Source organism: Podarcis tiliguerta (genome assembly GCF_965153285.1).
Source record: "Podarcis tiliguerta genome assembly, chromosome: W".
Classification (NCBI taxonomy): Eukaryota; Metazoa; Chordata; class Lepidosauria; order Squamata; family Lacertidae; genus Podarcis; species Podarcis tiliguerta.
The window spans coordinates 3,880,289-3,905,059 of record NC_139552.1 but is presented as its reverse complement, the minus strand read 5'-3'; the positions used below and the strand labels follow the sequence as shown (position 1 = coordinate 3,905,059).

The following is a 24,771-nucleotide window of genomic DNA, read 5'->3' as shown; positions in this document are numbered from 1 at the left end:
AGCAAAAATCTATTATTTGCCCGATAATAAATGTTGGAAATGCAAAGAAACTGAAGGAACTTTCTTTCACCTTTGGTGGACATGCCCAAGGATTAAGACATTCTGGGAGATGATCTACAATGAAATGAAAAAAGTGTTTAAATACACCTTTCTGAAGAAACCAGAGGCCTTTCTCCTGGGCATGGTCGGCCAACAGGTGGAAAAGAAGGATAGGACTTTCTTTATGTATGCAACAACAGCAGCAAGAATACTCATCGCACAGTATTGGAAGACACAAGAACTACCCACTCTGGAAGAATGGCAGATGAAAGTAATGGACTACATGGAACTGGCTGAAATGACCGGCAGAATCAGAGACCAGGGAGAAGAGACGGTGAAAGAAGATTGGAGGAAGTTTAAAGATTACCTGGAAAGTCAATCCTGGCTTTCAGAGCATAGTGATCAGCACCTTCATCGAAGGAGACATGATCGCATCTATACTGACGCCAAAGATCAAATCCAGCATGTGGCCTGCTTGATGTGTGCGGCCCGAAACAAACTGGGAGAGCCCTAGTGTCGCCATGGAAGACACCAGGTCCAGAGCCTGTGAGGAGGGAGTGGCATCAGCATGGATGTTGAAGTCCCCCAATACCAATAGGTTAGGGAACTCCAAGGCCCAGCCGGCCACCGCCTCCAGCAGGCCTGACAGGGTGGCTGCTGGTGCACTAGGTGGCCGGTACACCAGCCAGACAGCCAAGCTCACCTTGGAGCCCCACACTAGGCCAACACATTCAATGCCGGGGATCGATGGCGATGGTAGAGCCCTGAAAGAACAATCTTCCCGGATTAATAATGCCACCCCTCCCCCCCGGCCCACAGTCCGCGACTGGTGGAGGACGGAGAAACCCGGGGGCGCCATCTCTCGTAAGGTAACAGTATCCCCTTCGCGCACCCAGGCCTCTGTCACACAAGCCAGGTCGACCCCCTGCGAGATGAAGAAATCTCGTAGGGTGGCGGTTTTGTTGCCTATAGACCTGGCATTGCACAACACCAGTGACGGAGGTGAGCAATCCTTGCTCACCCTACCCTCGTCCCTCGGGATGGGGCGCAGATTGGAAGGGGTACGAGCATATCCGTATCTCAATCCCCTTTGCCTGTGACATCTGCCCCCACCGCCATACCTCCCTCGCCCCTCCACGGTAGCAATCCCAAGCCTCATACTAGCCTCCATTTACAAAATAGAAAAACAAAACAAACCAGAAACAATTATACCAAAACAAAACCAATTCCCACCCCACTCAACATCCAACCCCAAACCAGAACAAAATAAAAAAACATGAATAAAAACCACTGTTCACGATGGTACAACAAAGTAAAAACACCTTTAAAACACTTTAAAATATATATATTTAAAAATTTAACATTTGCTGCAGCAGCACCAGTGTCCTTAAGCTGTGGTGGTGGTGAGTGTGGGCCCCACCCCCTAGGCTTGATGGAGTTGGCCTGCAGGAGGGAGCGGCCTTCCCCAACACTCACAGTGGCAGCAGCAGCAGCAGTGTCCCAGGGCCTGAATGAAGCCTCTTAAAGCTGTGGCGGTGGTGAGTCTGGGCCCCACCCCCTAGGCCCGGTGGAATTGGCCTGCAGGAGGGAGCAGCCTTCCCCAGCACTCACAGTGGCGGCAGCAGCAGCAGTCATAGATAGATAGATAGATAGATAGATAGATAGATAGATAGATACTTTATTCGTGTTAGCCGATGGCCATAGCAATAATAAAACATTACAATATACACAGAAGAAAGGAAATTTAGTATAAAAGCACAGTTTAAGGTCTTGAATCAATGGTCAGATAGTGGCCCTTATTCTAATTGCCCCTGCTAAGAACCTAGCAACCTTTGCTGTTATCTGCTCTGTTTGGTCTGACAGGAGAAAGGACACTGTGGCAGTAGTTGTGTATCCTGGGATGGTCAGTACGATTGGGGTGATGATCTCTTTCCTCAGGTCTTCGTAGAGAGTGCAAGACAGGAGGATGTGTGCCACTGTTTCGGTGCTACCGTCTCCACAGGGGCAAAGGCGTTTCTCATGCGGGATCTTTTGGAATCGGCCCTCAAGTACAGCAGATGGCAAAACATTCAGTCTTGCGAGTGTGAAAGCACGTCTGTATTTTGGGGTAGCTAGTTTGTACAGGTATGGAGCCAGAGAATCAAAATGGGTAGATGGAAATTGACAATACCATGGGCAGAATTTCCTTATAGTGGCCAGGTTGTTCTGATGCTCGATATCTTTTAGATGTTGACAAATTAGAATGTTTGCTTTGATTAGGCCCATAGTGAGTAGGTGTTGTGGGGATAGGCCGCAAGAGTGGAGTTTTTGGTAGATGGTTTTAAGCCAGACACTTTTGTGGTAGTTTTGAAGTACTAAGGATAATAAACCGGGGGGATTTGAGTTTAGGTGGAGCCAGAAGTTAAAAGTTCTTTGCCAAGTCCGTACTTCTACTGAGGGGAAACTTGCCTCCATTCGCAGTGGATGGAGAAAAAAATCTGCCTTAAGAACTTTGATTGAACAGCTTCCAAAGTACCAAGGTGGTTACCAGTCCAAATCTGACCCCCGTATAATAGTTGTGCTAGGGGTTTAGCCTGGAAGACTTCTAGGACTGAGAGTATGTGTTTGCCACCCTTTGTATGGAAAAACCGTGTCAGAGTTTTGGCACTTTGGGATGCTTTTTCTTTTGCACATTTTTGGTGTGCTCCCCATGACCCCATGGACTGGAAGATAAGGGCCAAATGTTTGAAAGCTTTGACCTGTTCGATTGGCTGATTTTCCATACGCCAACTGTGGGGCCTATAGCTTCTTGAGAAAACCATAACTTTTATTTTCTGATAATTCATGACCAGGTGTTCTCTCTGGCAATACACTGAAAATTCTCTTATCAGTTTTTTAGGCCTACTTTTGTTTGGGATAAGAGGACCGCATCGTCACCATGTAATAGTATAGAGATTGGTTTTGATGCCAGCTTAGGGGCATGGAACTCTGGAGATGTTAGACACTGAACCATGTTGTTTATGTATAGGTTGAACAGTGCTGGGCTAGAATGCATCCTTGCTTAACTCCCTTTGTAGCTGGTACAGATCCTGTAAGTTGACTCTTGTAGAGCAGCGTACTTTCAGCACAGTGTCTTATAAAGGCAGTTGATCAGGTATAATAATCTTTTGTCTGTGCTTGAGGTGTTCAACTTAGCCCATAGTCTTGCCCTTGAAATTGAGTCAAAAGCAGCTTTCAAACCAATGAAATCTGCATACAGCACACCGTGTGATTGCTTGGCGTACTTATCTATGAGATGGGCTAGGACAAAGCAATGGTCTATAGTAGATCTGCCTTGCCTGAATCCTGCTTGCTCTTCAGCAAGGATAGCCTCAGCATCAATCCAGTAGGTTAGTTTGTTATGGAGATGCTTTGCATATTGTTGTTGTTTAGTCATTTAGTCGTGTCCGACTCTTCGTGACCCCATGGACCAGAGCACGCCAGGCACTTCTGATAGATCTATAGCTAGTCGGATCTGATGTAGGGCCCTTTTTGAATATTGGGATGATTACCGCAATGGCCCAGATGTCGGGGAGTAGACCAGATGAATCAATATGAGAGAATATTGCTGCAAACAGGTGCCCACCAGTCAATATTGAACTTCAAAAGTTCTGGGGGCAAATGATCAATGCCTGGGGCTTTATTGTTTTTAGCTGCGTAATTAGTTTTTTTTTACCTCAGTTATAGATACTGGGGGCCAAGCTGGTAATGTTTCTGGAGATACTGTTTGGTGATTAGGCTGAGCATCCTGGTCTTGAAAAAGTGAGTGATAGTACTGCATCCATTCTTGGGGTTCGATAGTTCAAATTGGCCCATTGCGCTCATGCTCCAGGAGGCCTGATATGGTATGCCAGAAGCAGGATCTGTCCTTGTCATGCGAGGCCTTTATTAAGCTGTGCCAGGCGTTTCTTTTGGCTTTCTGTCTTTTCCATTTTATTAGTTGTTTATACTTCTATCTAAGAGAGACATATGCAGTAAATAGAAGAAGAGACTTGGAGGTTCTGTATTTACAGTAAGCTCTCTTCAGGTGTCTTTGCCTGTTTGCACTCAAAGTCAAACCAGTTGGAAAATTCCGTCAACCTTTTTGTGGCAGTGTTTTTGATCACAGCTCTTAAGTGTAGTTGCAGCTAGTCAGTGTCTTGAATGATTTCATGGCCCCAGCAGCAGAGTTAGCTGATATATAGCTGAGCTAAAGGACATCCATACTGCTATTATAAGTGCTTAGCTAATGAGAGAGCCTCAGTTTTTATTTCTAGAAGCTGGTTTTCAAAATTGTGCATGACATGGAGAAAATGCATAGAGAGTTTTTCTCCCTCTCTCATAACACTGGAACTTGTAGATGCCTTACAAAGGTAAATGTTGGAAGATTCAGGACAAATAAAAGGAAGTCCTTCCATGCAGTGCATAGTTAAGCTATGGAACTCATTTCTGCAGGAGACAGTAATGGCCACCAACTTGGATGGCTTTAAAAGAGGATTTGAAAAATCCACAGAGAAGTCTATTGATGGTTGTCCTCTCTGTCTCAATGGTCTGAGGCAGTAATGCTTCTGAATATCAGTTGCTAGAAACCACAGGAGTGGGGAGTGCTCTTGTGCTTGGGTCCTGCTTGCAGGTTTCCCACTGGGGCATCTGAGTGGCCAAGGTGAGAATGGGATGCTGTATGAGATGGGCCGCTTTTGGTTTGATCCAGCAGGCTCTTCTTATGTTCTCATTTATTTTTTATGGAGTTTTTATGGATAGCATAATTCATCCCCTCCTACTTGCCGGTTACGACACGGAGCGGACCCTGTCGGAGAGGCCGGGAGCACCTCGGGACATCGAGCCTCCTTTTCTGGAGGATATCCATCCATTTCGAAACTGGACTTATCCCACGTCCCCACGAGCCTTAAAGGATCCCACTGGCGCAAGTAATTCCCTGACCCCACCGGAGGAAAGAGAGCTTTTAGCCACCTTTGGCGACCTTCCACCGAGGGAACAACAAGAAATAATTGATAGACTAGAAGTACTAAATCATCAGCTCATACACGTCCAGAAGAATGGAAAAGTCCTGTCCACTGTTCAGGACAACCTTGCCAGCTTTTCGGAGTCGTGTTTTAAGGAAATAGGAAGTCTCCCATACCTCAGTCCAGCTCCTAAAACCATGCCTCCCCCACTTGTGGGTAAATCCCACCGACGCCTGGTAGAACCAGGTCTTGCCACACAAGTTGGCCTCTCATCCCAACTCTTGATAAATTTTGACTCGCCCTCCAAGAGTCCCCCGCCGAAGAGTGTAACTCAGAGTGCCTCCCACCAAAACAATTCCTTACCATCCAATCCATCAATGCCGGAACTGGAGTCCTCATATTCCCCTGAGCGGCATAGACCCGTCATACAAACGGTACCTGCACGCCGAGCATCCCCAGCACCTTTGCTGGCAGCTGGTCAGGGGAGTGTTCCACCTACATCAACAAATGGCCCGGTTTTGACTGAAGATCCGGCTGGACATATAAACCAAATGGTTTCATCGGCGACCTTTAGACCTCGCGGTGGGGCAGTCTCAGCTAATCCAGTGGTGTCTCCCACTGAAGTGTCCGCCCTTGGGTCAGTTAGCGGGAGACCCGTTCTGTCACCCCAGTCAGAATACCTCAATACCAACTTCAAGACCAGGTCCCTTCAGCAGGTGCCTGCTATGCAAAGTAAAATAACTGACTTCTTCGTGGGGCCTGCCCTGCCCCCAAAGGACTCACATCCCTCCCTGAAATGACAGCGAATCGGACTCAACAGGAATTCCCCCCTATCAGTCCTGAGCTGGAATATTGCGGGCTGGAGGGGAAAAAAACTTGACCCAGAATTCCTGGAGTTTATTAACCCATTTCATATCATCTTGTTCCAAGAATCGTGGGAAGTAGAGAAAATTGTCCTAGATGGCTTTGAGCTTCTAGAACTCCCTGCCTGTCCCTCCCTGAAAGGAGGCCGCCCTAAAGGGGGCCTAATAATAGGCATCTCTCTCAACCTTCATTCTAAATTTTCTCTAGTACAGGCCTTACCCCCTTACGCCCTTACCGGGCTGATAGTGGGGGAAAAGATCTCACTCCTAGTCACAAATGTTTATTTGCCTCCTGGGGGTTCCTCTCTTGAACTGGGCTCTAAATGGGGCTCGCTAGAAGTTCACTTGCTCTCATGTTATGTTAAGTTTCCCAACACCTCGGCCATAATAGGTGGCGATTTTAATGCCCGCACAGCAGCAAACTGGGATTCGCTGACCAAAGCCAAATGGTGGGTTACCCCAAACCTTGATAATTATGATCTGGAACACATCATGAGGAGAACCTCTAAAGACCACAGAGTAAATGAGGCTGGAGTACTCCTATATCAAATGGCCATCCGTTTAAATCTGGCCCCCTTAAATGGCACATGTCTCCCTGATATCCCAGGGGATTTCACTCACCTGAGCGTTAAGTCAAACAGCGTCCTCGATTACCTGTTGGTCTCCAGGGATCTACTTAAGTGTATTTCCACCTTTAAGATTGAGAATGTACAATCCAGTGATCATCTCCCCCTGGTAGCCAAGCTTTCCCTGAACTGGCAGCCAGAGACTGATAGACATGCGACCCAGATGGTAACCAACGAATCTTTCCAAATAAGAGGAATCAAATGGTCGGAGACCCAGGTTCAAAGGTATCAGGAATTCTTTCAAAAAGAAATCCTTGGGCCTCATCCCAACATAGGCTCTGCCCCAGACGAGCATAGCATAGTGTTGAATCGCTTCCACCACCATACGACTGTTCTTACGTCCTTCTTCAGGTTACCACCCAAAAATTCAAATCGAAACGAGTATACTCACGGTGCCCCCTGGTACAATTCTCAGTGCAAACAAGCAAGACAGCGCCTTCGTGCTATATATAATGTATATAAGACCTCCGATGCATCTACTCTGCCAGCTAGCTACGCACAAGCCAAGCAAGTTTATAAACGCATGCAAAAAATTGCCAAACGTGAGTGGCAACATAATCGTTGGCAGGCCTTGATTACTGCTTCAAAACCACACAGATCCAGGGAATTCTGGTCTTTGATTAATAGAAGGGTGAGGAAATACCCAAGGGCAGTCATCTCTGCACCGACATGGGAACTATTCCTGAAGAAATGCTTCTCACAAGCAGATGCTCCCTCTGACCATCTGATGCACCTGTTTACCCACCTACCCATTTGGCCTCCCACCGATCCTGACGAAATAGTCAAGCTAATAGCTCAGCTGAAACCAGGCAAAGCCCCTGGGCCCGATCTGATCCCTGCCGAAGCCATTAAACTACACCCAAAATGGTGGGCTGGCATCTTGGCCAAAACCTTCAACGCAATCAACGCCTCTGGTCTCATCCCCAAAATATGGAAGGAGGCCATCATAGTACCAATTCATAAAAAAGGTTCTCCAATGGAGCCGGAAAATTACCGTAACATCAGCCTCCTTTCGATTATAGGGAAAATTTATGCCAGCTTTTTGCTGACTAAACTATTGCGATGGGTAGATGAGACTAACCAGATTGGCCACGAACAAGCAGGGTTCAGAATTAAACGTTCTACAACCGATCATGCGATAGTGCTTTATCATCTGGCACGGAAGTACTCCTCCCCTCCTCGGGGCTACCTCTGTGCGGCCTTTTTAGATCTAAAGGCAGCCTTCGACAGCGTGCCTAGAAATATTCTTTGGGAGAAACTTGCGAAACAGGGCATTGATAGAAGACTCTTATGGCTTATAAGTCAACTCCACGAAGGTACCCTTGCCAGAGTGAGACTCACTCCTGCGGGCGACCTCACAAACCCGATACCAATAAACAAGGGAGTGCGCCAAGGTTGTATATTGGCTCCCTGCCTATTCAACCTATTCATCAGCGACATGCGAGCACCCCTAGTTAACTCATCTCCAAGTACACACGCGCCTAGACTAGCGGATTATCGTTGCCCACTCCTTTTATATGCGGACGACGCAGTAATTCTATCTTTTACACGTGTTGGACTAACCAGAGCTCTGAAGATCTTTGCCACGTATTGTCAACGCAACCAATTAACCATCAACTATGTCAAATCTAAGATTCTGATTTTCTCCAGAAGCCGGAGATTATATAAATGGAAGCTTGGTGGAGCAAAAATAGAGCAAGTCTTAAAATTTCAATACCTAGGAGTTATTTTTCAATACAATCTGGGGTGGAAAGCTCAAATCCAACACCTACTTAATAAGGCCAAAACTCTGTCATATGCGCTCCTCCGATTTTTCTTTTCGGATGGAACTTTGCATGTTCCCTCGGCCCTAAAGGTGTTCAAGGCAAAAGTGGTGGCTGTGCTCGCTTATGCTGCCCCGCTCTGGGCCGTGTTGACAGATCTTGCTCCCCTTGAGACTCTGCAAAACCAATTCCTACGTCGGCTCCTAATGCTCCCTCTGTGCGTTAGCAACGCAGCCATGCGACTAGAATTGAAGATCGCATCCTTAGAAACTTGCCTGTGGAAGCAAGCCTTCAATTACTGGTTATCATTGTGGCATAGATTACCAAACCATTACCTTGTCCAATGCCTATGGCGAGATGAATTCTCTAGCCTTTGGTCTAGTAGAATTCATGCCAAACTCTTGAGTTATGGAATCTCTCCCTCAGATTCCCTAAAATTAGATCAAATCACAGCTCAAAGACTGATCCGCCAAAGACTGGACGACATCGACTTACAGCGAAATTATATGCTGGGTGGAGTTGTTTGTTCGCCCCAGAGCATTGGTATCACTTTAACTTACTGCGTCCCATCATACCTCTCCTCCCTTTCGACTGTTGCCCATAGACTGGCCTTCACCAAAGCGAGGTTTAACGTTTTTCCCTCCAATGTCCTGAGACATAGATTCTCAAAGGGCCAAGTCCCCGCCATGTGCGAATGTGATAAGGTGACGCCGGAGTCGCTCCAGCACATTATGTTCTCTTGCCCCTTGTTTAATGTGCTACGGGCAAATTTGCTGGGATCAATCATTCAGAAACTAGTGGGTACCCCTCCAACATTCCACCTTGCCCAAATCTTGCAGGATAAGGATACCCATACGACCCTGAAAGTGGCTAGGTTCCTGGCCGCGGTCCTTACCCAAAAGCGACGCCAAGGAGCGCTACAAGCTAATTAAGGTGTAGGGTGCCATTCCATCTTACAGTATTTTATTGTTATAGTGGTGTTTTAGCGGCTGTTTATTTCTTTTTTTTTTTCCTTTTTTTTTTTTTTCTTTCCCCACGTGCACAAGCTGTTATTTATGTTTTTTCCTGTATGGGCCCATGGCCGTAATAAACTTGATTCTGGATTCTACTTTGCTTGCCACTAACCCCCTCCTCACCCTCCCCAAGGTCCTCTTTCATTTGCACTGGAGCATTGGCAAGGTAAACAATGGGAGAAACACCTAGGGGGCTTGAGGGGGAGACCCAGGGTCTTCACTCACTTACGCAGCAACTTGATCAAGAGAATAAAGAGTTCCGGAACATTCTGGTGTTGCTTACCGTCTTCAAGCTGCAGTATTAATGAGAGAAGACCCCCACATATCTGTTTTGACGGACAGTGTCTTGTAATAAATAAAGAAAAGCATGCAGATTCAAAAGTCCAAAAGAAAAACATTTACTAAAAGGCAAAGGCTTGTTACAAAAACTTCAGAAAATAGCTTCAGACATACAGGTACAAATGAAAGTAAAAGAGAGAGAAAGAGAGCAGCTCACTGAGTGCAGGAATTTATCTCTCCTGGCTCAGCGTGACCTTGAGAATAGTCAGAATAATATTTTCATCAGAAAGGAACCTTCTAGAGTCTTCCAGAATCTTCTAGAATTTTTTAGCACTTTCCAGTTTCTGCCCTCAAAGACTTTAGCCATGACATTTTTCTCTCCCTCTCTTTTTAAAATAATTTAAAGTGTATAGGCATAAATGCATACAGAATACAATAAAAATGGTGGATATGGCGAGTAAAAATACCGTATTTTTCGCTCTATAAGACGCACCAGACCACAAGGCGCACCTAGTTTTTGGAGGAGGAAAACCAGAAAAAAAATATTCTGAATCTCAGAAGCCAGAACAGCAAGAGGGATCGCCGCGCAGTGAAAGCAGCAATCCCTCTTGCTGTGCTGGCTTCTGGGATAGCTGTGCAGCCTGCATTCGCTCCATAAGACGCACACACATTTCCCCTTACTTTTTAGGAGGGAAAAGGTGAGTCGTATAGAGCAAAAAATATGGTAAATGTGAAAGTAGAAAAATTAAACACAGATACAGAGGAGGGGTTAAAAAAACCAAGAAACTACTGAAAATACAGTGCTGCATCCAATTGTTGCCTATGAGAAGAAAAAGCGGGTCAATTCAGTTCTCAATAAAACCTCTCCACATACTTGTCTGTGTAGAGCAGTGGGTTTATTGGGCTGTTAAATTGAGTTAACATAGGAGAAAAACTTATACCATATCAAGTAAAAAAGATCCATTTTTGATGAACCATTAAGGTCTCTCCATTTATTTGTCAGGTGCTCTGACAATTCAGTGTCCCATACTTTTGTTAGCCACTCTTCCTGGGACGAAGATGATTTGGACTTCCAATGGGCAGCCAGTGTCAATCTGGCTGCGGCAAGAAGCATAAGCACAAGAGATTTATGCATGATAAATGGGTTGGTCCCACACTCCAAGGATATGTCAGGTTTGCATTTTTTGGCATAGAAAGTATTGGTTTAAAGTTTTAAGATCTTTCCTATTTTAGTTGTTTCAAGATGGTTTTGGAGGCTTCTCTGTGTGATACAAGCCGGAAGGTTCTAGCTGACAAGTGAGCTTTCTATTATGCCTAGAAACAAGCAGAAGGTTCCTGATGTTTGGGTTATTCCTTCAGAGAAGCTGAACTGGTTCAGACTGGTTGTGTTATCTCTTTTTGTCAAGGTCATTCTGTCTCTTTTTCCTTATGGTGTGGTGTTCTGTACATAGTATGTTTAAGTGCTAAGTTTTAGTCTTATTGTAAGTTTAAGCTTTTTTTAGGAGTGTGGTGGAGTCTCCTTCTTTGGAGGTCTTTAAGCAGAGGCTTGACAACCATATGTCAGGAGTGCTCTGATGGTGTTTCCTGCTTGGCAGGGGGTTGGACTCGATGGCCCTTGTGGTCTCTTTCAACTCTATGATTCTATGATTCTATGATTAATGCAACTGGATTTTTGCTAAGAGACTATGCCAATCCTGAGTTTATAGATTTGAACTGTTATGCTCATTTACCTTCAGTAAACTTTGCTGATTGAAGCTGATTGCCTCTGGCCTACTTTTTGGGAACCCTTCAGTGTGTTTGTTTTTACTCTAATTATACATGGAGTGCAATATGGAGCAAAATCATGACAGGAAAGGAGTGCCAGAGCTGGGTCTGGGGGAAGTATCTGTCAGGTGATGATGGAAATGATATCAAAAGTTTGGATCCAGAATTGAACTTTGCAACAGTTCCACCACATGTGGAGCAATGTTCCAGTGTGTCCACAGCCTGCCAACATAAATTGGAATAGCCTTTTGCCAACTCTGGATAGACAGAGTAGAGTCCAATGCCATCTTAATAGTGTCTTCAATGTGGCTTCCTGTATTCTTACAGAGATGGTTTTAAGTGAGGGTTAGACCATATTGCTTCCTATACTTGTTCCTCTATCCGAAGGGACAGATCACTCTCCCTCACTGATCATAGCCCCTGGGAAGAGCCTGAAACTTTACTAAGTAGAATTTTGTATATATTGGAAGCTGTAGTGGTTCTAGGGATTGCTTGTGCGTAAGTTGCCTTTACTCATGGCTAGCTTGCATGGTTGAACCCTTTCTGACAGGACAGCCTCTATTCCGTGGCTGCCTCAGTCACTGGCAGAATCCGTCAGTGGGCGTTTCTTAAACCGCTTCCAACATAAAAGCTGTTTGACGCCCAGTCTCCTCCCCCGTTGCCTGCGCGAAAGCTTTCTGCGCAAGGTGGGTGTGGGCAACGGAGTGCTAGTGCCCTCTCCGCTGGTCTCCTGTGAAGAGTCCTGGAGCCACCTCTCCGATTCCTCTATCTCCTCCCCTTCTCCACTGGTGTTACGCTGATTACCTTCCCCAGCGGATGGGCTATCCCTCCACCTACTAGGACCCTCTCCTCCATCGTCCGGGAGCCTCCTCTCCGCCTCCCGCTCCGATGGCAGTTCCCTGACAGAAGCCATACCTTTATTACTTAAGGTCGCATTAATACAAAGTACAGTTTGCAATCAGAATTATTGAACCCCCGTTGCAAATCAAGTTTATTATCAAAAGTTGCAATTTCAGCTGAATTTGGGGGAACCATTTGAAGCATCTGTTGTGTTGAGCTATTTCAATTGTTTTTTTTTTTGATTGTTTGATTTACTCATTGCAAACAGCTGAAAGTCTGTAAATTTTGATAATAAACCAGATTTGCAATGTTGTTGTTGTTTAGTCGTTCAGTCGTGTCCGACTCTTCGTGACCCCATGGACCAGAGCACGCCAGGCACTCCTGTCTTCCACTGCCACCCGCAGTTTGGTCAGGTTCATGTTCGTAGCTTCGAGAACACTGTCTAACCATCTCGTCCTCTGTCGTCCCCTTCTCCTTGTGCCCTCCATCTTTCCCAACATCAGGGTCTTTTCCAGTGAGTCTTCTCTTCTCATGAGATGGCCAAAGTATTGGAGCCTCAGCTTCACAATCTGTCCTTCCAGTGAGCACTCAGGGCTGATTTCCTTAAGAATGGATGCGTTTGATCTTCTTGCAGTCCATGGGACTCTCAAGAGTTTCCTCCAGCACCATAATTCAAAAGCGTCAATTCTTCGGCGATCAGCCTTCTTTATGGTCCAGCTCTCACTTCCATACATCACTACTGGGAAAACCATAGCTTTTACTATACGGACCTTTGTTGGCAAGGTGATGTCTCTACTTTTTAAAATGCTGTTTAGGTTTGTCATTGCTTTCCTCCCAAGAAGCAGGCGTCTCTTAATTTCGTGGCTGCTGTCACCATCTGCAGTGATCATGGATCCCAAGAAAGTAAAATCTCTCACTGCCTCCATTTCCTCCCCTTCTATTTGCCAGGAGGTGATGGGCCCAGTGGCCATGATCTTCGTTTTTTTGATGTTGAACTTCAGACCATATTTTGCTATCTCCTCTTTCACCCTCATTAAAAGGTTCTTTAATTCCTCCTCACTTTCTGCCATCAAGGTTGTGTCATCTGCATATCTGAGGTTGTTGATATTTCTTCCAGCAATCTTAATTCCGGCTAGGGATTCATCCAGCCCAGCCTTTCGCATGATGAATTCTGCATATAAGTTAAATAACCAGGGAGACAATATACAGCCTTGTCGTACTCCTTTCCCAATTTTTAACCAATCAGTTGTTCCATATCCAGTTCTAACTGTAGCTTCTTGTCCCACATAGAGATTTCTCAGGAGACAGATGAGGTGATCAGGCACTCCCATTTCTTTAAGAACTTGCCATAGTTTGCTGTGGTCGACACAGTCAAAGGCTTTTGCATAGTCAATGAAGCAGAAGTAGATGTCTTTCTGGAACTCTCTAGCTTTCTCCATAATCCAGCGCATGTTTGCAATTTGTTCTCTGGTTCCTCTGCCTCTTCTAAATCCAGCTTGCACTTCTGGGAGTTCTCGGTCCACATACTGCTTGAGCCTTCCTTGTAGAATTTTAAGCATAACCTTGCTAGCGTGTGAAATGAGTGCAATTGTGCGGTAGTTGGAGCATTCTTTGGCACTGCCCTTCTTTGGGATTGGGATGTAGACTGACCTTCTCCAATCCTCTGGCCACTGCTGAGTTTTCCAAACTTGCTGGCATATTGAGTGTAGCACCTTAACAGCATCATCTTTTAAAATTTTAAATAGTTCAGCTGGAATACCATCACTTCCACTGGCCTTGTTGTTTGCAATGCTTTCTAAGGCCCATTTGACTTCACTCTCCAGGATGTCTGGCTCAAGGTCAGCAACCACACTACCTGGGGTGTACGAGACATCCATATCTTTCTGGTATAATTCCTCTGTGTATTCTTGCCACCTCTTCTTGATGTCTTCTGCTTCTGTTAGGTCCTTACCACTTTTGTCCTTTATTATGGTAATCTTTGAATGAAATGTTCCTTTCATATCTCCAATTTTCTTGAACAGATCTCTGGTTCTTCCCATTCTGTTGTTTTCCTCTATTTCTTTGCATTGCTTGTTTAAGAAGGCCTTCTTGTCTCTCCTTGCTATTTTTTGGAATTCTGCATTCAATTTCCTGTATCTTTCTCTATCTCCCTCGCATTTTGCTTGCCTTCTCTCCCCCGCTATTTGTAAGGCCTCATTGGACAGCCACTTTGCTTTCCTGCATTTCCTTTTCATTGGGATGGTTTTCGTTGCTGCCTCCTGTATAATGTTGCGAGCCTCCATCCATAGTTCTTCAGGCACTCTGTCCAGCAAATCTAAATCCTTAAACCTGTTCCTCACTTCCACTGTGTATTCATAAGGGATTTGATTTAGATTGTATCTTACTGGCCCAGTGGTATTTCCTACTTTCTTCAGTTTAAGCTTGAATTTTGCTATAAGAAGCTGATGATCTGAGCCACAGTCAGCTCCAGGTCTTGTTTTTGCTGACTGTATAGAGCTTCTCCATCTTTGGCTGCAGAGAATATAATCAATCTGATTTCGATGCTACCCATCTGGTGATGTCCACGTGTAGAGTCGTCTCTTGTGTTGTTGGAAAAGAGTGTTTGTGATGACCAAGCCTCTTGACAGAACTCTATTAGCCTTTGCCCTGCTTCGTTTTGAATTCCAAGGCCAAATTTGCCAGTTGTTCCTTTTATCTCTTGATTCCCTACTTTAGCATTCCAATCCCCTATAATGAGAAGAACATCCTTCTTTGGTGTCACTTCTATAAGGTGTTGTAAGTCTTCATAGAATTGGTCAATTTCAGTTTCTTCAGCACCAGTAGTTGGTGCATAAACTTGGATTACTGTTATGTTAAAAGGTCTGCCTTGGATTCGTATCGAGATCATTCTATCATTTTTGAGATTGCATCCCAGTACAGCTTTTGCCACTCTTTTGTTGACTATGAGGGCCACTCCATTTCTTTTACGGGTTTCTTGCTCACAGTAGTAGATATGATAGTCATCCGAACTGAATTTGCCTATTCCCATCCATTTTAGTTCACTGATGCCCAGGATATCAATATTTATTCTTGCCATCTCATTTTTGACCACATCCAACTTACCCAGGTTCATGGTTCTTACATTCCAGGTTCCTATGCAATATTTTTCTTTACAGCATTGGACTTTCCTTTCGCTTCCAGGCATATCCGCAACTGAGCATCCTTTCGGCTTTGGCCCAGCCGCTTCATCAGCTCTGGATCTACTTGTACTTGTCCTCCGCTCTTCCCCAGTAGCATGTTGGACGCCTTCCGACCTGAGGGGCTCGTCTTCCAGCGTCATAACTTTTATATGCCTGTTGTCTTTGTCCATGGAGTTTTCTTGGCAGGGATACTGGAGTGGCTTGCCGGTTCCTGCTCCAGGTGGATCACGTTTGGTCAAAACTCTCCACTATGACCTGTTCATCTTGGGTGCCCTGCTCGGCAGAGTTCATAGCTTCCCTGAGTTCTTCAAGCCCCTTCACCACAGCAAGGCAGTGATCCATGAAGGGGTGATTTGCAATGGGTTTCAATAATTTTGATTGCAACTGTAGTTAATAGTTCACAGGTGGCTAACCTGTCCCACAAGGAGTGTAAGCACTAGGGGTTGAACACAGGAAACTGCCTCATACTGAGTCAGACCATTCCTCTATCTAGCTCAGTATTGTCTACTCTACACTGAATGGCAATGGCTGTTTAACCTTTCAGGTAGGACATGTCTCTCAGACGTTCCTGGAGATGCCAGGATTGAACCTGGCACTTTCTGCATGCAAGGTAGATTCTACCACTTGAGCTACAAGCAGGCAAGTTAATGGTTTGTGTCAGGTAGGAGAAGCCACTGCAGTGAAAATGAAGTGTTTTGAGAAGTTAGTTGGACTTTGTGACCTCCTTTCCCCCTCTTCCCAACTCCTAAGTCAAAACGGGGTATGTCTGATAGGGGGGTGTCTGATCTAAAACAGAGAATTGCCATCATGGATGCCTGTTATTTCCTCTCTTCTATTTTCTATCATTTCTCTTTTCATGCTTACCCCCCCCCCTCAAACTTCCGGCATTCTCATGGTATTCCACCCTGACCCCCCCCCCAACGGTTATACCCAGCAAGATGGGAGTGTGTACAGTGTACTAGCTGTTTGCCTTGAGGTGGTTATTATTATTCCCCCTCCCTTTTGTTCTCTCCCTTTCCACCTCTTCCAAAGACAAGCAAAGCGGCTACTGGGGCAGATCGTGGACCGCTGTCGGAATGGTCCTGGCTTCCACAGTGACATGGATGGCAACAGCACAATCCAAGAGATCCTTATCCCAGCGTCCAAAGTGGGCCTCGTCATTGGCAAAGGTGGAGAAACAATCAAGCAGCTACAGGTGGGTGTGATGTGGCTTCAAACAGGTGCGTGGAGGAGGAGTCAGTGTTTACTAGTTACAGTGGTCCTGGCAATTGCAAGTGGGGAGAATGTTGCTGTTGCCGTCATGTTGTGCTTATGGGCTTCCCATATTGAACATCTACTTGACTACTATGAGTACAGGAGGCAGGACTAGATGGGCCCTTGGCCTGATCCAGCAAGGCTCTTCTTATATTTTGCCTCCATGGTTGGAGGCAGCAGGCTTCTGAATACCAGTTGCTGGAAACCACAGGGCAAGAGAGTTGCTGTTGCACTTGGTTTCTTCTTTCAGGCTTCCTGCTGGGGCACCTGGTTGGCCACTGTGAGACAGTATGCTGGACTAGATGGACCCGCTTTGGCACTTATCATTTTCTAGAGTCGTCCTCCCCTGCTCTCCTTGTTTATGAGGAATGTGCATATCTCATTTGGGGAGCTTTTGGGTTGCTTTGCTTGTTTTCGCCAACAAAGCCTCAGAAAACTTGAACTCTTAGAACAGAAGGCAAAAGTTTCCATGCTGCACCAGACCATGAAGTGCCCCGAGTCTGGGATTGGGTGCAAGCAAACACTGCCTGCCTTGTAAAGCTTTAGAGCCCTTCCTTCATGAAGTGAGAGTCTGTTGCCAGTGGCTGGTCTGCATTTCCATGGAATTGCTCCAGAACTGCCTTTGGGTCTCTTTCTTCAGAGGGGTCATCAATATATATTTTATTAAACACAGTATTTTTTTCTTTACAAAAGTAACTCAAAGCCACATAAGTAAGCAAACCCTTTAAAGACAGCATAAAACAAAACAAAAATCTAAGACAATCCTATTTTTAAAAGGGCAGGATTAAAACATTCTACCTAGTCCACAGATAATTTAGAAGTCAAGTCCTGACAGAAGAAGAAATGTTTTTGCCTGGCACCTAAAGGTATATAATGATGGTGCTAGGCAAATCTCCTTGGGGAGATCATTTCTACAAGCAGGGAGCCACCACTGAAAAAGCACCATTCTCATACTACCACACTCTAGACCTCCTGTGAAGGGGGCACATGAAGAAAAGCCTCAGATGACGATTCTGCATCAGTTCATATGGGGAGAGGTGATCCTTGAAGTATTAAAGTCCTGAGCCAGATAATGTATTAATTTAAAAAGCACTGAACAACTTAGGTTTATGGAACTTGAGTGATCGCCTGAACCCTTCTATCCTAGCTTGATCACCGAGATCATCTGTATGAGCATCATTGGTCATTCCCCAAGTTTATGAGGCTCATTTGATGAGAAATCAAGCCTTGAGTGTAATTGGCTCAGTCTTATGGAATGCTTTTCCAACCCAACAGAGATTGGAACCTTCTGTACCAACTTTTAACTGCCTGCTGCAAACCTTTCTATTTTGCCAAGCCTTATGCAGTCAATTAAGTATGCATCCTTCTGCATTGGTTATTTGATGTCTTTTTAATTTTCTAATATAGTTTTTATTCTATAACATTATGTTTTATTTCTCTAAACTGCATATATAATGACAGCAGTGTCTATAAATATTTTTTTATAAATAAAGCTTTATAGGTTAGTGACAGCACTTTGAATTGGATATGCTTGTGGGTGGCAAAGCTCCCCCCCCCAGCAACCTTCCCTGGAGCCCATAGGTGCCTGCCTCACCAAAGTGATTATCATAGCCAATAGAGGTGTGCACTTGATTGCAGGATGTGTTTGTGTTCGCAAAGTTGTCCCTGCCCCACCCACCAATTTTATCTAATTCCTGCATTATAGGGTGTTGAACTGGATGACTGTTGGGGGTCCCTTCTAATTCTATGGATACTTGTTTGAGTGTATTCTGTCCACCTGATACATTCGGGAGCTGAAGACTCTTCTGGGATGAATTAGAAGTGGCCCTAATATATTGCAAGACAATGTATCCTAAGGCAGTCCTAATTGTGTGTGGTGACTTTAATGCATGGGTAGGCTTGAGCCCAAATGACAAGGAAAACAATCATTGCCTGGATGGCAATGAAGCTTTTTTACCTGAGCACTACTCCATGGATAAAATGATCAACAAAGAAGGTAAAAAGCTAGTTGAACTAATGTCCTGCTTGCAGCTGACATGCTTGCATGGTAGTCCATGGGACAAATAAAATGGTTACTTTACTTTCCTCAATAGCAGAACAAGAAGCATTATTGACTACATTTTCTGTCTTTCAAAGGTATTGCCGTTAGGGCTCAGTTATATTTTAGATTGACCAGAAACTGGTCACCTACCTATCTTCCTGTCCATTTCCCTTTCAGTCCCTCAGTTGCCCATTCCATCAAATTACCGTATTTTTCGTCCTATAGGGCGCACCGGCCCATAGGACGCACCTCGTTTTTTTGGGGGGGAAATGAATAAAAAAAATTTATTTCCCCCCCTCAGCTGCGGCTGCCGCCCCAAGCCTTGCGGACACCCGCCAGAAGCAAGGGGAGCCCTCTGGAGGGCTCCCCGTGCTTCGGGCGGGAGGCTGCCGCCCCAAGCCTCGCGCGCTCGGCGGGACCTCCCGTCGGGCGCGCCAGGCTTGGGGACACTCGCCCTAAGCACGGGGAGTCCTCCGGAGGGCTCCCCGTGCTTCGGGCGGGAGGCTGCCGCCCCAAGCCTCGCGCGCTCGGCGGGACCTCCCGTCGGGCGCGCAAGGCTTGCGGACACGCCCCCGAAGCACGGGGAGTCCTCCGGAGGGCTCCCCGTGCTTCGGGCGGGAGGCTGCCGCCCCAAGCCTCGCGCGCTCGGCGGGACCTCCCGTCGGGCGCGCCAGGCTTGGGGACACTCGCCCGAAGCACGGGGAGTCCTCCGGAGGGTTCCCCGTGCTTCGGGCGGCAGGCTGCTGCCCGCAAGCCTTGTGAGCCTGTGGGAACTCCCACAGGGCTTGCAAGGCTTGCGGATAGCTTCCTGAAGCCTGGAGAGCGAGAGGGGTCGGTGCGCACCGATGCCTCTCGCTCTCCCGGCTTCAGCGAAAGCCTGCATTCGCCCCATAGGACGCACACACATTTCCCCTTCATTTTTTTTATATAATATTTTTATTCATTTTCAAATACAGGTTTATATAACCAATATCAAAATTTATCACATAACCTTTTTTTTTTTACTTCCCCCAGCTTCTTTGCCAATCTTCCATTTTGTTTATTTATTCACACATTTTCTAATTTTAATATTGCCTTTAAAATATAACCTCCCCAATCTTATTCCCTTTTTTACAATATTCCTCGTATTTTCACAAAACATCTTGAAAACCTACAAGCGTTGTCTGTTCATCACATATACTTTTCAGATAATCTGTAAATTTTTCCCAGTCCTCGGTGAATTTCTGGTCTCGCAAATATCGAATCTTCAGTTCTGCAAAGTCCGTCAATTTCAATCTCCATTCTTCGACCGTCGGTAATTCTTCCTGTTTCCATTTTTGGGCTATGAGCATTCTCGCCGCTGTTACTGCGTATTGGAAAAGTTTACAGTCTTTTTTACATATTTCATTTCCTACAATTCCTAAAAGAAAGGCCTCCAGTTTCTTAACAAATGTATATTTCAACATCTTTTTCAATTCATTATAAATCATTTCCCAGAAGCCCTTCACCTTTTTACATTCCCACCACATATGGTAAAATGTCCCTTCTTTTTCTTTACACTTCCAACACTTATTACATGTTTTGTACATTTTTGCAAGTTTTACTGGTGTGATATACCATCTATATATCATTTTCATAACATTTTCCTTTAACGCAGTACATGCCGTAAATCTTAATCTTTCATTCCATAATTTTGTCCAGTCATCAAATTGTATATTATATCCAAAATCTCTGGCCCAATGTACCATCACCGATTTAACTTCTTTGTCTTTTGTATACCATTCCAGCAGCATTTTATACATTTTTGATAAAATTTTATAATCATTACTTAGTATTTCTGTTTGGAATTTTGACTCTTTTTCCACATACCCACACTCTTTAATATCCTTTTTAAACATTTCATTAACCTGATAATAATGCAACCAATCATATACATACTCTTTTACCTTTTCATATGGTTTTATTTTCCATTTCCCTCCTTCTTTAATTATCAACTCTCCATATGTTATCCATCTCTCCCTCATATTGATCTTTTTAAAACCTTTATGTCTTTTCTTCTTTTCACACCATAAATATGCGTGCCAACCAAATCTGTTGTCAAAACCTTCCAAATCTAACAACTCTCCATTTTCTAATTTTATCCACTCTTTTACCCAACAGAGGCATGATGCTTCATAATATAGTTTCAGATCTGGCAGAGTGAAGCCCCCTCTTTCTTTCGCATCCGTTAATAACTTAAATTGAATTCTTGGCTTCTTACCCTGCCAGATATACCTTGAGATTACTCTTTGCCATTCTTTAAATATTGATGCCCCCTTGATTATAGGAATTGTCTGAAACAAAAATAACAACTTTGGCAGCACACTCATCTTTATTGTTGAAATTCTCCCCCAAAATGATAACTTCATCCTTCCCCACACCTCCTGATCTCTTTTTATTCCATTCCACACTGGTATATAATTATTCTGAAACAGATCAATACTCTTGGGGGGTTAACCATATTCCCAAATATTCTATCTCTATTTGTTGTTGCATTGTTTCTATCATCTCTTGATTCATATTTTTTGTGATTATTTTAGTCTTTTTCTTATTCAGTATAAACCCTGCCACTTGACCGAACTGCTCTATCTCTTCTAATATTTTTTTTACACTTTTCAGTGGTTCTTCCACTGTTAGTACCAGATCATCGGCAAAAGCTTTAACCTTATATTCATTTTGACCTACTGTCACCGCTTTTATTCCTCCATTTTTCCTTATTGATTTCAGAAAGACCTCCAGTATCAAGATGAATAACAATGGGGAAAGAGGACATCCCTGCCTTGTGCCCTTGGTTATTCTTATATCTTCTGTAGTAATATTATTTACTATCAGCTTTGCTCTCTGTTCTGTATATATAGCCTTTATTCCGTTAAAAAATTCTTTTCCCACATCCATCAATTCCAAATTTTTTAACATAAATTGCCATGATATATTCTCGAAGGCCTTTTCTGCGTCCACAAATATTAACATAGCTTGTTTCTCATTCCTGGCAGTCAAATATTCTAAAATATCAATTATGTTTCTTATATTGTCTTTCATCTGCCTGCCCAGAAGAAAACCCGCTTGATCTTTGTGTATAATTTCTTGTAATACCTTTTTCATCCTCATTGCCAATATACTTGCAAAGATTTTATAGTCTGTATTCAACAATGAAATAGGCCTATAATTTTTAACTTTTGTTAAATCGGAATCTTGTTTTGGAATAAATGTGATAAAGGCTTCTTTCCAGGTTTCCAGGATTTCTCTTTCTTTCATAATGTTATTCATAACTTCTTTCATTGGTACAAGTAGGATGTGTTTCATTTCTTTATAGTAACTTGCTGTAAATCCATCTGGTCCTGGAGCTTTTCCTTTTTTCAATTCTTTTATTACCTCTTTTATCTCTTCAATTTCTATTGGGGCTTTCAGTCTGTCTTTTTTTTCTGTCGGGATCTTCTGCACCTCTTTTTCTTTTAAAAATCTTTCTATTTTCCTCATATTATTCTTTTCTCTACTTTTGTATAGATGTCTGTAAAAGTCCAAGAATCCCTTTCTAATCCCTTTCGGATCATCTATTTCTGTACTTTGAATGATGATTTTATTAACAGTATTCTGTTCCTTCCTTTTCTTAATCTGTCACGCCAGCCATTTTCCTGATTTATTAGCGAATTCAAAGTTCCTTTGTCTCATTTTTTAAATATTCCATTCCACTTCTTTATTTATTATCATTGCAAATTGTGTTTGCAAAACCTTTATACTCTCTTATTTTCAAATTGTTAGGTTTTTTTAATTAATTTTTGTTCATTGTCCATTATTTGCTTTAAAATTTCCTTTTTTCCTTTCTCTCTGCTTTTATTTTTCAATGAATTCTGCTGGATAAAAAATCATCTCATCACAGCTTTGCTGGCATCCCATACTGTCTTCATTTTTGTGCCCTTGTTACAATTATTTACAAAATAGTCTGTCAAATACTTTTGTGCCCTGTTAATGATTTTTTGATCATCTAGAAGGTAATCATTAATTCTCCAGCTGAAGGTTCTTTCCTCATATCCTTTTATTTCAAATTTTATTGCACTGTGATCCGAAATTACTCTTGGTTGAATTTCAATATGCAATATTCTCGGAGTTAATTCATTGGATACCCATACTTGATCTATTCTTGACATTGATTGATTTGGCTCAGAGTGAAATGTGAACTCCTTTCCCAACGGGTGTCTAAGTCTCCAAATGTCTATTAAATTACAATTCTTTGTCGGAAAAAAATGTCTTAGTTAATTTTCCATCCTTACTCATCCCTGTTGCTCTCAGTCTGTCCATTTCCATTGACACCACTCCATTCATATCTCCCATTATTATAATCTTTTGGTCCATATATTCAAACAATTTTTCTTCTAAATTTTTATAAAAATCAGTCTTATTACCATTAGGTGCATAGATCCCAACAATTATTAATTTTTCTCCTTGCCATTTGATCTGGATTGCAATAACTCTTCCCCCTTCATCTTTGAAAATTTGCTGAGTTTCAGTTTTGTTTCTTATATACAATACCACTCCTCTCTTTTTGTCTTTGTCAGAAGATATAAATTCATTTCCTAATCTTTTATTAATCAAAACTTTTCTATGTCTTCTTGCCACATGAGTTTCTTGTAAACATATAATGTCTAAGTTTTTATTTTTCAAATATTGTTCAATTTTATTCCGTTTTTTATTGTTAATCCCATTAATATTCCAAGTCCATAATTTCAACGCCATTTTAACCTCTTATTAAAATTTTTAATTTTTATTACAATTTTTATAATCTTTCTTCCTCTTCTTCATCTTCTTCTTCCGTCTTTTTTCTGTCTTCTCCTTCTTCCTCCTCCAATTCCGAACCTCCTGCTCCTGCTTCTGCACCCCTTACTTCTTCTTCATCTGTTTGTAACTCCTTGTATCTTCTCAGAAATTTGTTTGTTTCCTCTGGGCTCGTATATCTGTGTTTCTTGCTTTTATAGAAAAAGGAGATTCCTTCCGGAAATTCCCATCTAAATTCTATCTTGTTTCTCTTGAGAATTTGCACCATTGGTTTATATGGGTCTCTCCGTTTCAACAACCTGATTGGGATGTCTTTAAAGATAATTATGTAATTCCCTTCATTATTCAACCTCTTCTCTCTATTCTTTTGTAATATCATATTTCTCATTTCTCTATCCTTAAATGTAATCAAACAATCACCTGGAAATTTCCTTGCCTTAGTTGTTCTTACCTTCATTCGGAATGCGTTTTGCACTGTTTTTGCCACCTCTTCTGTCTACAGCTCCAGCCATTGTGCTATCCCTTCTATCAGTTTCTCTTTAATATTTTCACCTTGCGTCTCCAGCACAGATCTTAACCTTAGGTTAGCTTCTTGTTGCCTGAGTTCATTCATGGCAATCCCATCCCACACCTCCTCCTGTGATTTATTAATTTCCGACATCCCTGTTTTAATTTTTTCCACCTCTTTTTTCACTTCTTTCAATTCCAACTTTGTCCTTTTCATCCCCTCTTCTAAAGTTTGTGTTCTCTTAGTTACATCCTTTAATTGCCCTTTCAATTCATTTACTGCTACATCAACTTTTTTATCCATCTGTCCAATCCTTTTATCCACTTGTTCTAAGTTAGTCTCTATATTCTTTTCACTTTGCTTTATATCATTTTTAATTTCGGCAAACATTTTCAATATCTCTCCTTTAAAATCTGGTTCCTGTTTAGAGCCTCTCCTTTCCATCGGTGTTCCTCTCTCACTCACTTTCTTCTGTAAATGAGTCATTTTGATTACATTCCCTTCAAGGCCCTTCCGATTCCTTCCCAAAAATCAAACAATACAATATCAAATAATAGAAAGAGTACCCAAATACAAAGATAGAGAAGGGGCCCAACACCACCAGAGTCAGTGGGAGCAATCTTCTTACCACTTTCGTGGGTACTGACTTCCAATTCCCAACAATATTCCCAATTTTAAATTATATATTCAATTTACAACCCAAAGGACCCCAAAACAAATCTTCTTGCCTCTTGAATGACTAACAGTTTCCAATTTTCGACAATATTTCAGGCAAAATCTTAAATTCTTATTGTTGAAGAAAAATAAAAACTTATCTTCTTGCCACAAATTAGGCTAATCCACCAAGTCAGCA

General features: G+C 43.2%; 1 protein-coding gene across 5 annotated transcripts in view; it reads left to right on the top strand.

Annotated features, from left to right (window-relative positions):
- The window catches only part of LOC310668837 (far upstream element-binding protein 3-like), a 340,163-nt gene that overhangs the window by 163,186 nt on the left and 152,206 nt on the right, over positions 1-24,771 (top strand). For all 5 annotated transcript variants that reach the window (XM_083422169.1, XM_083422171.1, XM_083422170.1 and 2 more), the window contains one exon: positions 16,360-16,522. In XM_083422169.1, coding sequence (XP_083278295.1) covers positions 16,360-16,522 — 163 coding nt within the window. The remainder of the gene's footprint in view (positions 1-16,359; positions 16,523-24,771) is intronic.